The sequence below is a fragment of the Cynocephalus volans genome, chromosome 3, assembly GCF_027409185.1.
Source record: "Cynocephalus volans isolate mCynVol1 chromosome 3, mCynVol1.pri, whole genome shotgun sequence".
NCBI lineage: Eukaryota > Metazoa > Chordata > Mammalia > Dermoptera > Cynocephalidae > Cynocephalus > Cynocephalus volans.
Genome location: NC_084462.1, coordinates 116,322,969 through 116,337,034, shown reverse-complemented (window position 1 = coordinate 116,337,034; position 14,066 = coordinate 116,322,969). Strand labels below are relative to the sequence as shown.

Here is a 14,066-nt window from a genome sequence, read left to right as displayed (position 1 = left end):
ACCATTCCATAACTTCAAAATGTCCAAAAATATTCTGAGTATTGCCTATGCCATTGGAATAAGATGGTTGACAACTTTGGGACGTGATATTATTTATTTAAATTTATTATTTTAGTTATATTCTGAACTAACACATCATATCTTGTTAAGCAAAGAATTGTCATAGCGTGTATTTAATCAAACAATATCTCAGATCTCATTAATTCAGACAAGATTCCCATTTCCATATTATGTATGAAGTTTCTTTCTGAGAGAGTATCCACTTGTTCTGACTTGACTAGAATGGTTTGTTTTGTCCTCACTCTTTTTGAGTGCTGTTGACTGTACAGAAGTCTCTCCTTATTTGAGGTTTTGCTTTCCAAGGTTCAAAAATATTACATGGAAAATCCCAGAAATAAACAATTCATAAATTTTAGTTTGTGCACCATTCTGAGTAGCATGATGAAATCTTGTGCTGTCCTGCTCTATTCAGCCCTGCCCAAGATCTACACTGTTTCCATGTGGTATATGCTACCTGCCCATTAATCAGTTAGCAGCAATCTCAGTTATCAGATTGACTAATGCAGTGTAATGGCTGCAAACTGCAAAAGTAGTGATGCTGGCAATTCGGATATGCCAAAGAGAAGCTGTAAAGTGCTTCCGTTAAGTAAAAAGGTGACCTTTGCATTCCTTGGCTAAGATTTGATACTATCTCCGGTTTTAGGCATCCACTGGGGGTCTTGGAATGTATTCTGGGCGGATAATGGGAGACTACTGTGTAGGCTTCAGGTAGTCCTAAATTAGTAAGTTAGTTGGTTATTTTAAAATACACTAGCCTGCTTCTTTAAAAAATGTATATGCCAACTCATAAAACTTGCTGCTTTTCCAGAGGTGATTGGTAACAGATGTTTTCTCAGACATATTAGATGCTCCCTGGCCTTTGTACTGTGTAAGCATACATTATCTCTAAATGTGAAATATCTGGTTTTTTCTCTCTGTTTTATAACACTGCCTATTTTATAGACTTTTTAAAACTTAACATTTTAATGAATATTACCTTACTGTGAAACTTACTTTAATGTGAAACTGTTTTGACTACTTTTAACCACTCTAGTAGAACTGCCTCTGTAAAGATTGCCACTGAGGTATCAAAGTGGTATGTAGAATTTTTAAAAGGGAGAATCCTGTAATGAAACTTTTTCTAGTAATTACTAATCTAAAAAGATAGTTGCTTAAAGCTAAAAGTAAATTCAAATTATATACGGCTATATTTGAACAATCTTACAATGTTTTCACATATGCTCTACAAAGAATTATAGGGTTGCTTTGTACTACATAGTACATCAGTATTTAACCTTGAAAACTTAATTTTTTATAGTTTCCTGTATGACAGTGTCCTGTCATGTAATATATGTGAATGACAGTCCTTTATCACTTACATTTAGGCTGTAAGAGTTAATTTTGTATGTAAGAGGTAATTTTTCAAAAGATTATTGTTAGTTGCTGTCATTTGTCCAGTACTTTATAAACTGATGTGCCTTTTTTTTTTTACTTTGTTCTTCTATACATAAACAGATTATTATGACATTAGCAGAGGATTTGCTATGTTCTGCTGCTCAAAACAGTCGCCTTTCAGCCCAGCGCACACAAGCTGGATGGTTGTTGATTGCTGCCCTGATGACACTAGGTAACAATCTTGTGGAAGGTTTACATCGCTATGAAACACTTTGTTTTCTGAGTGAAAAACATATTAAACTAACTTTTTATATGTACCGGAATTCAAATAGCCACATAAACATTTTTCTTCTAGTAGTCACCTTAAGAAACCATTTACTTACTTCACTGCTTAAAACATTTTCAGATCTCTCTTTTGAATTTCTTTTCCAGACCAGTTTAAAAGCCTTAAGTAGGATAAGCAAATTTAGTCATCCTTCATACTTAACCGAATGATTCTGACTTTTCCAAAAATTATTCATATCCATCTTCAGAAAAAAACTTTTCAGGCTGGCCAGGTAGCTCACTTGTTTAAATCGTGGCGCTGATAACACCAGGGTCAAGGGTTCAGATCCCCATAGTGGCCAGCCACCAAAAAAAAAAAAAATTGTTAGTGTTAGAATAGGAAAGAGAATATACCATACCCTGTGAATCCAGTTCTGTGATTGTTTTGAGGACTGGTGACACCCAATAAGGTTATTACATTGGAGGAGATGGGGCTCATTTAAATATTAAAAATCAGTAATTGTTTTATGGTCATGACTATTTACATCTTGTAACTTTGAAACTTAATTTTATTACTTTATCACATCTATTGTTATAAGTCTCTATTGTTATAAGTTATTGCTGGGATATAAAACAACTGGCTGGACTTAACCAGTAAATCATTTTGACACCTACAAAGTAATGTGATCTAAAAGGAGCTTAAGTTAAAATAAGCAGTCATAAATGAAGAACTGCTTTAAGTAATGTTCTTAAGATGATTAAAGAGATTCATTAGACTACATCAGGTTCAGCTCAAGGGCCAAATCTGTCTTGCTGCCTGGTTTTATACAGTCTGTGAGCTACGAATGGTTTTTCCATTTTTGTTGTTACAATTGATGAACCTACATTGACAGGTTTTTTACATTTTTTAATGATTGGGGTAAGAAAAGAATATTTTATGATATATGAGAATTGTATGAAAGTCAAATTTTAGTGTTTATAAATAAAGTTTTATTTGAATAAAACCACACTCATTTGTTTGTGTATTATCTGTGGTCTTTAGGTGCCACAGTGGCAGAGTTGCATAATTGCAACAGAGAGTATATGGCTCTCAAAGCCTAAAATGTTTACTATCTACCCCTTTTCACAAAAAGTTTGTTAGCCCCTAGCATAGATCATCATTTCACAATGTTAGGGGACTAATGTAGTCAAGCTTTTATTTGCTTTTTGTTGGGTGTTTCATGCTTGCCAAATTGGTGTTCTTGGTAAATTGAAGGGGAAATAAGCTACTTAATAAATGCAGTATTTTGATAAACAATAGCTTTTTTTTAAAAAAGCTATAAAATATTAGAACAAAATGATTAAACATTTTGAGCTATTTGATACTTATAGAATACCACACTAGACAATTGCATTATTTTCAGGTGCACCCAGAATAGTTAACAAAATTTACCATTTAATGCATCATAAGACAAGTCCCAGTATATTCAATTAATTACAATCATAGAGAGTATATTCTCTGACCACAGTGAAATTAAGCTAGAAATCTGGATTTCAAAAAAATCATTAGAAAATCTCCAAATGTTTGAAATCAGACAACACATTTATAAATAACATATATTATAGAACCACTAGTTTTAAAACAAGCTAATTCCATTGGAGGATGACTACAAGAGGTCCTTTCTCCTTTAAAAAAGAGATTAGTACATCATATTTTATATGTTAGTATAGCATATTTTAATGCATTTTCATAATCAACTTACAAAAAGATTAAATTTTTAAAATCATGTTTTTAGTTGCTATGTTTTCTTGGGCTTTCTGCATTTTTCTAACGCATTATTCTTTTCCTTTATTATCAGTTTTTAAAATGTGTTAGTATCCTAGCAACTTTTAAAGGGTATCAGTGAGGTTTTTGTTTTTAAGTATCGTTATAAACTCATAGAATTTTACGTTTTTATATGTTTAAATCCATTGCAGTCATTATTCCTTTTAATCCTCAAATTGTCTTATCTTTAGTCAGTGGGAGCCCCTTCAAGTTGGTTCACGTGTCCTTTTAACATGAACCTAATATTCTTTGATAATTTGTTTTGGGCATGATAAGACATCTCAGGTTTTACACTGTACTTTTCCTGCCCTAGGGTTGCCAGCAGCCATTCTTCCAGGGAGCCTTGATTCTTTTTTGTGGGAAAATGGTTTTTTGACAATAATCTGAGTGCTTTATTAATTTTTGCCCTGTGTTTTACCACCTCTTCTGTATTTTTATCATTCCATTCGCCATTTATGATTTCTTTTTTAACTATTTCTAATATATTCACTACTCTGAAGTGATGTAAACTCAAATAAACCACATTCTAGTCATTCTTTGAATATGCACTGTAACATTTTTCCACCTTTTTTGCTATACTTCCTAGTTTATTTGATGTCATGTAAAACAACTTCAGTTCACGTACAGATATCTCCATGTCTTATGTATGTGGATGGAGGCTCATAAAGTCTGCGTGTGTGTGTGTGTGTGTGTGTGTGTGTGTTATTTTTGTTAGATACAATATTATTCTTGGGTGTGGAAAACTAACTCTTGTTTGTTTTAACTTTGGAAATACTATAAACTCATTTTTAATAGCTTAGTTCATATATGTCTCTGAAATCACATTGTTTTAATACCTCTCTAGGAAAGAGATGCTGCACTGTCCACTCTTGAGTTAGTGAGATTTCTTAAGGGTACAATGGCAAATATTTATGAAACTTTTCTCAATTATGGGTACTTTTAGTGACTGCACACATTTCATTTTTTGGTATGTGACTCAATTTTGCTTTCAGAATTTTCTGTCCCCACAACCTATTGTATATGAGTGTGAATGTGCACATTCATGCACTCACACACACAAACCTCTGACAATCACATATTCTTAATTACCACATTCCTATTTTCTTCTTTTATGCCAAGTCTACGGTTTTTTCTTTTAGTACTGCTTCATCAAGTAGTGAGCAGTGTGTGTTGAATTTGTTTTGCTGTAGGGATTAGCATACTGCCTTTTCCCAAAAAAAGCGAGTCAGAAAAAGATGGAGAAATTATTTTTGAATCTATTAAATTGCATGTATAACAAAGAGATTAATGCTAGCCAGTTGGCTCAGTTGGTAAACTGTGGTGCGCTGACAATACCAAGATCAAGGGTTTGAATCCCCATATTGGCCAGCTGCACTCCTCCCCCTCAAAAAAGAGATTGCCTCACCACTGCCTTTTAATGTTATTAGGCTCACCTCTTCCTATGTAAATAAGGCAAATATTCAAATAATTGCATGTCAAACATTATATAAGTGCTTACCATGAACTAAGCACATTGCATAAATGCTTACCATGAACTATATAAATTTGTATAAGCTCAGAAACTGTCCTATGAAGTAAATACTATTATTATCCTTATTTATAGATGAGGAAATTGAGGCACATAAAGGTTAAGTAACTCATCCAAGTTTACACAGTTAATAAGTGGGTGGAGCAAGGATATTAACCTGGCAGTCTCCCTCCAAAGCCCAGTGTAGTCCTAAGCTGTGTTGTCATACTACAGAAGAACAATACATAGTCAGCAGAATGTGGGAATAAGAAGTAGGAAGTGCTTATAGGAGAATTCTAAGGTACCCCTAGAATTTTAAGGAAAGTGACTTTGGGAGAAAAGCTGTGGGTTTTGGTTTTTATACTACTTAGTGTTTTCTTTCTTTTTTTAATTGATAATGGTATCACCGATACAAGGTGTGGGAAAATAGAATTAAAAGATAATACAAATCTTTCAATGAACTTTTTAATGTACTTGTATTGCCTTATTACTTATTACAGGGTTTATGTATTCATGATCCCTTAATTCATAAATGTTGTTGCTCTGAATTTTTTTTTTTTTAAGTATTCTATTCAGATATTTCACCTCTGGTTTTTAAACAAGTGCTTTAAAGTGCATTCGTTCATTTGGATATGACAAACCCGTGGAGACAAGCAGTGCAGGTACTATACTGGCTTCATTTTATAGATATAAAAACTGAGTCTCAGCAGTACTGGAAGAGCTGACAGTAGAGCCCAAGCTAGTTCCTTGTTTTTCCTCTCTCTAGTTGAGCATCATCAGATAGTAGTTCATGCAGTGGTAGATTCATTTGGAACCAGAAGGTAAGAAAAGGGACAAAGTAGTAGGGAATTGAAATATGTTTATTTTAAGAGGGAAGTTCTTGTAATAATAGGGTTTTAAAGAATGACCACCTCGGGTTCTTTTACAAGTGACAAGTTGAATAAATTACAGGTCCAGCAGTTGTCAGTCATCACCTTGCTCGAGTTCTGCTGTTGTGGAAGTGTGTCTTTCCAGCCTCTCCTAAAGATCTAGGAACAGAAAAGAGCCGAGGAGATTCATTTACATGGCAGGTAACCCTAGAAGGACGAGCTGGTGCACTCTGTGGTAGGTTGAATTTCGCCTTTTCTCTTCTTTTCCTTTGGCTCCTCCCCCACCGTTGCCCTTTGTTTTACGTGTACTTATACTTTCATTTAAAGGAAGCAGGGAGGGAATTCTGTCTCGTGATTTTTGTAACTGATTAGTTGGTGACGATAACTGAAATATAATAAACCATACAAATTTAAGAGTTGTAATCCTCAGGATAATGCATGTTTGATTAGATACAATCCAGTTGAAAACTGTTAAGATTACTTTGTCTTAAGTAGGCATTCATTTCTTTTTTCAAAAATACTAAGATTTGACTTATTAGCATTGTTTAAGCATGGTTTCCATTTGGTCTATATAAGAAAGTTGTACCCTTCTGTAATATATAGACTGTTAAAAATAGTGTTGGGCTGTGAAAATTTGAACTAAGGAAGGGTGGGATCCCAGGAAAGACATGGAAGCATTGATTTTGGTTTTCTTTGTTTATTCATGGCATTTTTACTCTTAAAAAGAAAAACCTATTTTGAAATTGATCTTGAAATTCGTCTTTTTTTCCTCATTGTACATGTTTATGGAATACAGTTTGTTGTTTCAATACATGCATATATTGTAAAATGATCCAGTCAGAGTAGTTAGTATATCTATCACCTACACATTAGTCATTTCTTTGTGGTTTTAACATTCAAGATCCTCTTTTCTGTCTATCATGAAATATACAATACAGTGTTATTAGCTGTTGTCCCCCTAGAGCACCAGAACGTATTCTTCCTCTCCAACTGTAACTTTATAACTTTGTACTGATCTACTATTCTTTCCCCCAAATCTGTCTAAGTTTAAAATACTCATTTTATTCTACATATGAAGTAACTCCTTATAGAAAGATCTTTGTTTCAGGTAGCAACTGTAAAAACCCGGCATGCTGACTCAAAAGCCAGAACTAGTGTAGAACTGGCAAATTTGAGAGTCTAAGTTAATTTCTTTTTTTTAGTTCTAAGCTCAAGGGCTGAGAAAAAACCCTAGGACAGCAACATTTTGTTTATTTGGTTATTAATCTCTTTTAGTAATCCTAGGGTGTTTTTTTTAGTATAGTTAGGGGTGGAAGATTCTAGCTTCCTTTTTATACTAGAGTTTTAAGAATTTTTTGTTTTTAGCACATTTATTTCTTCCTGTAAAAAAAAAAAATGCTAATGCTGTGCCATAATCGAATGTTCTTTTTTCATGGTTGATTACGCTGTGCTGAATCTGTTCTCTTTTTCAGCTATCAAGAGCTTTGTTTCCCACTGTGGTGATCTCCTCACTGAGGAAGTAATTCAGCGTCTTCTTCCACCACTTCCTTGTGCTGTGGATTTGCTAACTCAGTAAGGATCAACTATTAGATATAAAATTTTCTAAGAGCAGTTAGTTACCCTGTGATTATATAGTGTCCCTTAATTACATTAATAAGTCACATTTCTATGGTTGGTGAATAATTATCCTTTTGTAGAGGAAGGCAAACGTTTAGTTTTGTGATTTTTTTTTTTTTAGGCTAGGATCTTGAAAGAAAAATACATTTTAAAAGGGAAGGAAAATTACTTGGTGAATAATGTACTTTCCATACAGGCAGATTTAACAAGAAATTAAATATTAAGCTTGTTAACCTTTTCAGGTATGCATTTTATTGGTTTGTTAGTGCTATTCTGTGTTCTTAAGAACCAGATGCTTATTAACAGTTTTAGTATTTGTTTATATTTCTCATAAGCTTGAGTTATATATATATATGATGATAAAACAGAGAAAAGCCAACATATATTATGAGCACTTATAATTTCCAAATTAACAAAATATATAAAGTCTTTCCAAAAAGTATTTAATGATATAACATTTTATACTTACAAAAAAATTCATTTAAAATACGGCTTATAAAGTGTAATAATAAAATGAACACCTGTGAATTCAACACAACTCTAAATAAGGGGTTAGCAAATGTTTCCTGTAAAAGGTCAGATAGTAAATACAAGTCTTTTAGGCTTTGTGGGCTATAAGGTTGCAGCTACTCAACTCTGTCATTGTAGCTCAAAAGCAGTCATAGATAATATGTGAATGAATGAATGTGGTTGTGTTTCAATAAAACTTTATTTACAGAAGCAGGCAGTGGACTGTATTTGGTTACCATTGACTTAGGGCATTAACTCTGTCCATACTATTGAAGTTATCTGTGAGCATCTCTCCAATACCATTCTCTGTGCCTTCCTAGTAGCCACTAACCTGAATGTTATAGTTTAACTTGAGTTTTGTAGTTGCCATTCCCTTTCATTTTTAAAAAGTGTATCACATATTTGTTTCCCTAAATAGTACATTGTTTAATTTTGCTTGGTTTTGATCAGGCAAATGGTGTCTTAACTACTTTTGGGACTTGCTTTTTTTACTCAGCATTATGTTTCTAAGCTTCAGCTATGTGTAACTTCACTCATTTTGGCTGCTGTATAATATTTATCAACACCACATTCTAACCAACTGAGCTAACTGGCCAGCCCTTGCTGTATAATATTTATTCATGTGTATACACATGTATATACAATAATATATTGATCCTTCTGTCAGTGGACTTCAGGGTTTTCAGTTTTCTGTTTTTAAAACTAATGCTAATATGAGCATTCCTATTAAATTCTTTAGGTCTCTAGAGTATGTACCTAGCGGTGAAATTGCTGTGCTAAAAGGTATTTTTATTGTTAGCTATTTAAGGTAATACCAAATTATTTTCCAAAAATAGTTTCATATTTTTTACCAGTAATGTGTGTGATGATCCCTTGATCCATTTCTTTACCAACACTTACTTGGACATCAATTCTAGCCCATCTAATAAGTGTAAAATGATATCTCATTATGGTTTTAATCCTATATCTGACTCCTAATTGTTTAAGTGTCATTTTATATTTATTGTTCCTCAGTATTTCCCCTTCTGTGAAATGCCTATTCATAGATATCTTTAACCTATTTTTCTTTAAGGTTGTTTGTTCTTTATTATTGACATAAGATTTTTAAATATTTTTGATACTACTCTTTAGCTGTTCATTAAAATATTAAAAATATCTTTTATATTTTAGATTAACAGACATTCTTAATTTTTTTTTTATGTTCTCAATTTACATGTCATTTTATTGATCTTTTACTTTTTGGTTTGCTTTTTGTCTTTTAGTTTTAAAAGTCTTCCTTACTACAGAGTATTTTTTTTTTTTTTTAAGTTTTGTCTTCCATATTTAAATCATCTGGAATTGATTTCTTCCTTACTACAGAGTTTGTTTTTTTTTAAGTTTTGTCTTCCATATTTTAATTCATCTGGAATTGATTTTTCTATTTGGAGTGAGATAGAGGTATGTCTTAGTTCTTTTGTGCTTCTATAACAAAATATCTGAGACCGGATAATTTATAAAGAAGAGAAATTTATTGTCTCATAGTTCTGGAGGCTGGGAGTCCAAGATCAAGATGTCAGGAGGTTCAGTATCTGGCGAAGGCCTGAGCTCCGCTTCCAAAATGGTGCCTTGTTGCTGCATCCTCCAAAGGAAAAGAACACTATGTCCTCACATGGTGGAATGGAATAGAAGGGCAAACAAGGGCCAAACTTAAGCCCTTTTGTAATGACAGTAATCCATTATAATACCTCCCCAAAAGCCCCACTTCCCAACACTGTTGCATTAGGAATTAAGTTTCCAGCACATAAATTTTGGAGGGCACATTCAGACCATAGCAGGATCTGATTTCATTTTCTTTTTTAATGTGGTTAACAAATTGTCCCATACTTTTTAAAAAATCTGTACTTTCTCCATCGATTGCCATTTACTTCTGTCATGTATTGTACTCCCATATATTTGTGATCTATTTCTGTGCTTTCGATTGTTCTGTTTTCTTTCTTTTTCTTTCTTTCTTTCCTTTCTTTCTTTCTTTCTTTCTTTCTTTCTTTCTTTCTTTCTTTCTTTCTTTCTTTCTTTTCTTTTCTTTTCTTTTCTTTTCTTTTCTTTCTTTCTTTCTTTCTTTTTTGTGGCTAGGCAGTACAGAGATCAAACTCTGGACGTTGGTATTGTCAGCACTGCACTTTAAACAGTTGAGCTAACCAGCCAGCTACTTTCTCTATTGTTTTCAATTGATATGTTTCCTATGCCAACACATTATCTTTATAATAAATTTTAGTATGTTAGGGCAAGCCTTTTGACCTTATTCCTCTTTAGGCATATTTTGGCCCTTCTTGCACTTTTGGTCTTCTTCTGTTGAAATTTTAATTGGAATTACATTGAATCTATAGGTAAATTTGAAGAGAATTGATATTTTTACAATGCCCCTGAACATGATACCTCTCTCCTGTTATTGAGGTCTTTTACAAAGCATAAAATTTTTTCTAAGTGAAGGTCTTACATATATTTAAAAAAATTTATTCTCAGGTACTTTGTATTGTTGCAATTTTTAAATATGTGATTGTGTGGTATGTATAATATGTTTATTGCTGCTGTAAAAAAATGTAATTGATCTTATATCCAGCCATCTTGCTGAATTCTCCTATATTAAATATTTATTTGTAGATTCTTCTGAATTTTTTTCCTTCTCAGTACCTATTTTTTCATATTCTGTTTCTCTCACCTTATATGCTAACTAGATAACAGCCATTCAAAACTGAATAAAAGTGGTTAGTTAAAAGGAATGCTTCTCATATTTCACTAACAAGGATATTGTTTTTAGTAGATACTCTTTATCAGGTTTAGAGTAACCTTCTATTCCTAGTTGGCCATGTTTGGTTGTTTTTTGGGTTTTTTTAAATCATGAATAGGTTTTGATTTTTATAAAATGGTTTAATATGATAAATTTTAATGTAACAAATTTTATTGACCAATTTTTTAATGATTGGCTCCATTCCTGGAATAAACTGAGCTTAGAAATAATTATCTTCTTTATAATAATTATAAAATTCTGAACTTGGTTTGCTTGTGGGTTTTTCCATACGTATTTATCATGAAACTGTCCTGTAATCTTCTTTCTTGCACTGACCTCATCAAGTTTTTATCTTTTTTTTTTTCTTTTCTCAAAGAAATGGAACTTTTATTTGCAACTGGGCTCTCACCCTGTTACAAATAGATCCTGACAGCTGTTTCCAAAGATCAGTAGCTACTCTCTCACTCTTCCCCTGTCCACATTAGTTCCTCAGATGACAAACACCCTTCCCCTTGTCTCCTTATTCCTTTTTTTTGTGGTTGTTGTTTTTGTTTTTTTTTATTTTGTCGATATACAATGTGGCTGATTATTGTGGCCCTTTACCGAAACCCCCCTCCCTCCTCCCTGTCCCCCCTCCCACCCAACAATGTCCTTTCTGTTTGCTTGCTGTATCAACTTCAAGGAATTGTAGTTGTTATGTCTTCTTCCCCCCCCCCCGGTTGTTTTTTTTGTTTGTGTGAATTTATTTATTTATTTCAAGTTTTTATCAAAGTGATACTAGCCTCATAGAATGAGGTGGGTATATGTTTCATCACGTTTTATGGGAGAGTTTATATAAGATTGACGTGTTCTGTCACATGAAATTCTGTGAGCAACCATCTATCTTAAAACAATCTAGATCTGGTATTGTCCTTATGGGAAGATTTTTTTATTTTAACTACATATTCCATTTCTTGAATTGTTTTTGACTATTTGAGGTCTGGTTTGGGGGTTTTTCTTGCTTGTTTGTTTAAGTCAAATTTGGCAAGTTACATTTTTCTGGGGGTTTTCCCAATTTTTCATCATCAAATTTTTCAGCATAAAGTTGTTCTTAGTATTCTCTTAACTTCTTATCTCTGCTCTATCTATAATGTTGCTTTCTCCATTCCTAAGAAGCTTTTATTATGCCTTATCTTTTTTTTTTCCATCCATCTCACTAGAGATGTGTCTACTTTATTAATCTTTATAAAGAATAGCTTTCTTATGTTGAAATTTGTTTTCTACTTTATTATTGTTCTTCATAATCTCTTTGCTTCCTTGGATTCTTGTTCTTTTTAAAAAACCTTAATAAGTTAAATGCTTAGCTCGCTGAATATCTTTTAATTCTCTTCTAATAGAAGGCCATAAATTTCCCTCTAAGATCCAAGTTGCTGAATCCTAAATTGATAGGTATTGTTTCCAATATTTCAGTTTTAAGTATTTTTATGTTTCTATTCTTTCCTTGAGTTGTGTAGAAGTATGTTTTAAAATTTCTAAGTGTATGGAATGTTTTTTAGTTTATGGTTTTGTTATTGATTTTAACTTAGTTGCATTGTAGTTAGTGAATATGACCTGTTCTTTTAAATTTATTGAGATTTGCTCTGTGACAAATGTGTTTTTTAAAAAGTTCCATTGTGTTATCTTCACTAATTTTTTATTTGCTTAAATTATCAGTAATTGACAGTGATGTTAAAATTCTCTCTGTGAAGCTGGGTTTATCAGTTTCTCTTTATAGTTCTATTAATTTTTGCTTTTTCAAATTTTGAGATTATTTGATTAGGTACATAGGAGTTTAGAATTATATTTTCGTGATGAATCGAAATTTTTGTCATAATACAGTAATTGTCTTTGTCCTTAATAATACTTTTTTTTTTGGTGGCTGACTGGTATGAGGATCCAAACCCTTGACTTCGGTGTTACAAGGCTGCACTCTAACCAACTGAGCTAACTAGACAGTCTCTAATAACATTTTGATTATAGTCTAATATTTATGATTATTATATGTGTGGAATTTTTTTTTTCCATGACACTGTTTTTAGGTGTGTCTCAACCTGCATATAGTTGAATTTTTTAAAAAATTGAATCTGGCAATCTCTAAACCAGAAATTTGTGGATTTCTTTGTCCTACTTGGTATATGTTTTCTTGGACTCATGTCTTTTAACAGTTCTGGAAAATTGGCTGTTATCTCTTCAAATATTGCCTACTCTTCATTCTCTCAAAACTTTGCTCTGGGTCTCTAATTAGACAAATTTTAGGTCTTTTCATTTTGTCTTCTATGTCTTTTAGTCTTTCTGATATTTTTATCTCCTTTTCTGTCTGCTGCAATTTGGGTAATTTCTTTAGCTCTCTCTTCAGCTGGGTTTAATCTGCTATGCCTCTGCCACAACCTGGGACTACCTTAACCACCTTCAAGGGCCCCATTTTGTTATCCCTCCCTTACCACAGCTGCAACTCTAGTCTCATATCCTTGTGTTGGTATTGGTGTTTGTGTTTCCACTCTGATTTCAGCTCATGTTTTGATTCGTGCTTTTTTTTTTTTTTAATTTGTTTGTTTTTATTGGGGTAAGGGGTGGCTGGCCTTGGAAAAGTCCTTTTCTGCAAGCCTAAAAATGCAAATTATTGTTTTATCCATGATGAAATGTACACTTTTATCTATACTTATTTATTACACTTATCTAATTGTATTTGTATTTGTAGCAGGAAGGCTCTTCAGAGACTATATATAATCTTCCCTGTAATGAAAGAAGAAACCAATAAAAATGCTTTCCTAAATTCTTGTTTTGTTGAATTCATCTTACTTCCTTTTATAAAAAGAATATACATATAAATACTCCTCCGAACTAAATTTTATCATATTTAAACTAAGTGAATGTTACAGAATTTTTAAAAATGTAACATAATTCATAACATCTTATGAATATAATTAAATGCTTTTTATATGTTAACTGTAATTTTCTGCTCTGACTTTATAGAAACACAAAAATGGTGTATTTATTCTTAACATCTATAACAAAAAAATTGTGCCCAGGTTTTATAAGTGTTTTTTTGTACTGTGTTTACCAAGCTGAAAGATAAGAAATGGAATCAACATTTTAAAATATGAAATAAGTCAATAGATAATTCTCTTTTCTTCAAGAAACTAGAAATAGCAAACAAAGGTTTCCTGGAAAATACAAATGAATAATCATTGCCGTAACCTGGAGACCTCATGCCATTACAGTTTAGCAGATTTATTTAAGTGGCACAGTAAAAGTAAAAATAATTGCATTGAATTTCTG

General features: G+C 32.5%; 1 protein-coding gene across 6 annotated transcripts in view; it reads left to right on the top strand.

The window, feature by feature from the left end:
- Nucleotides 1-14,066, top strand: part of HEATR5A (HEAT repeat containing 5A) — a 94,617-nt gene that overhangs the window by 30,750 nt on the left and 49,801 nt on the right. For all 6 annotated transcript variants that reach the window (XM_063090255.1, XM_063090253.1, XM_063090256.1 and 3 more), the window contains exons 11-13: nt 1,555-1,666; nt 5,961-6,113; nt 7,351-7,450. In XM_063090255.1, coding sequence (XP_062946325.1) covers nt 1,555-1,666; nt 5,961-6,113; nt 7,351-7,450 — 365 coding nt within the window. The remainder of the gene's footprint in view (nt 1-1,554; nt 1,667-5,960; nt 6,114-7,350; nt 7,451-14,066) is intronic.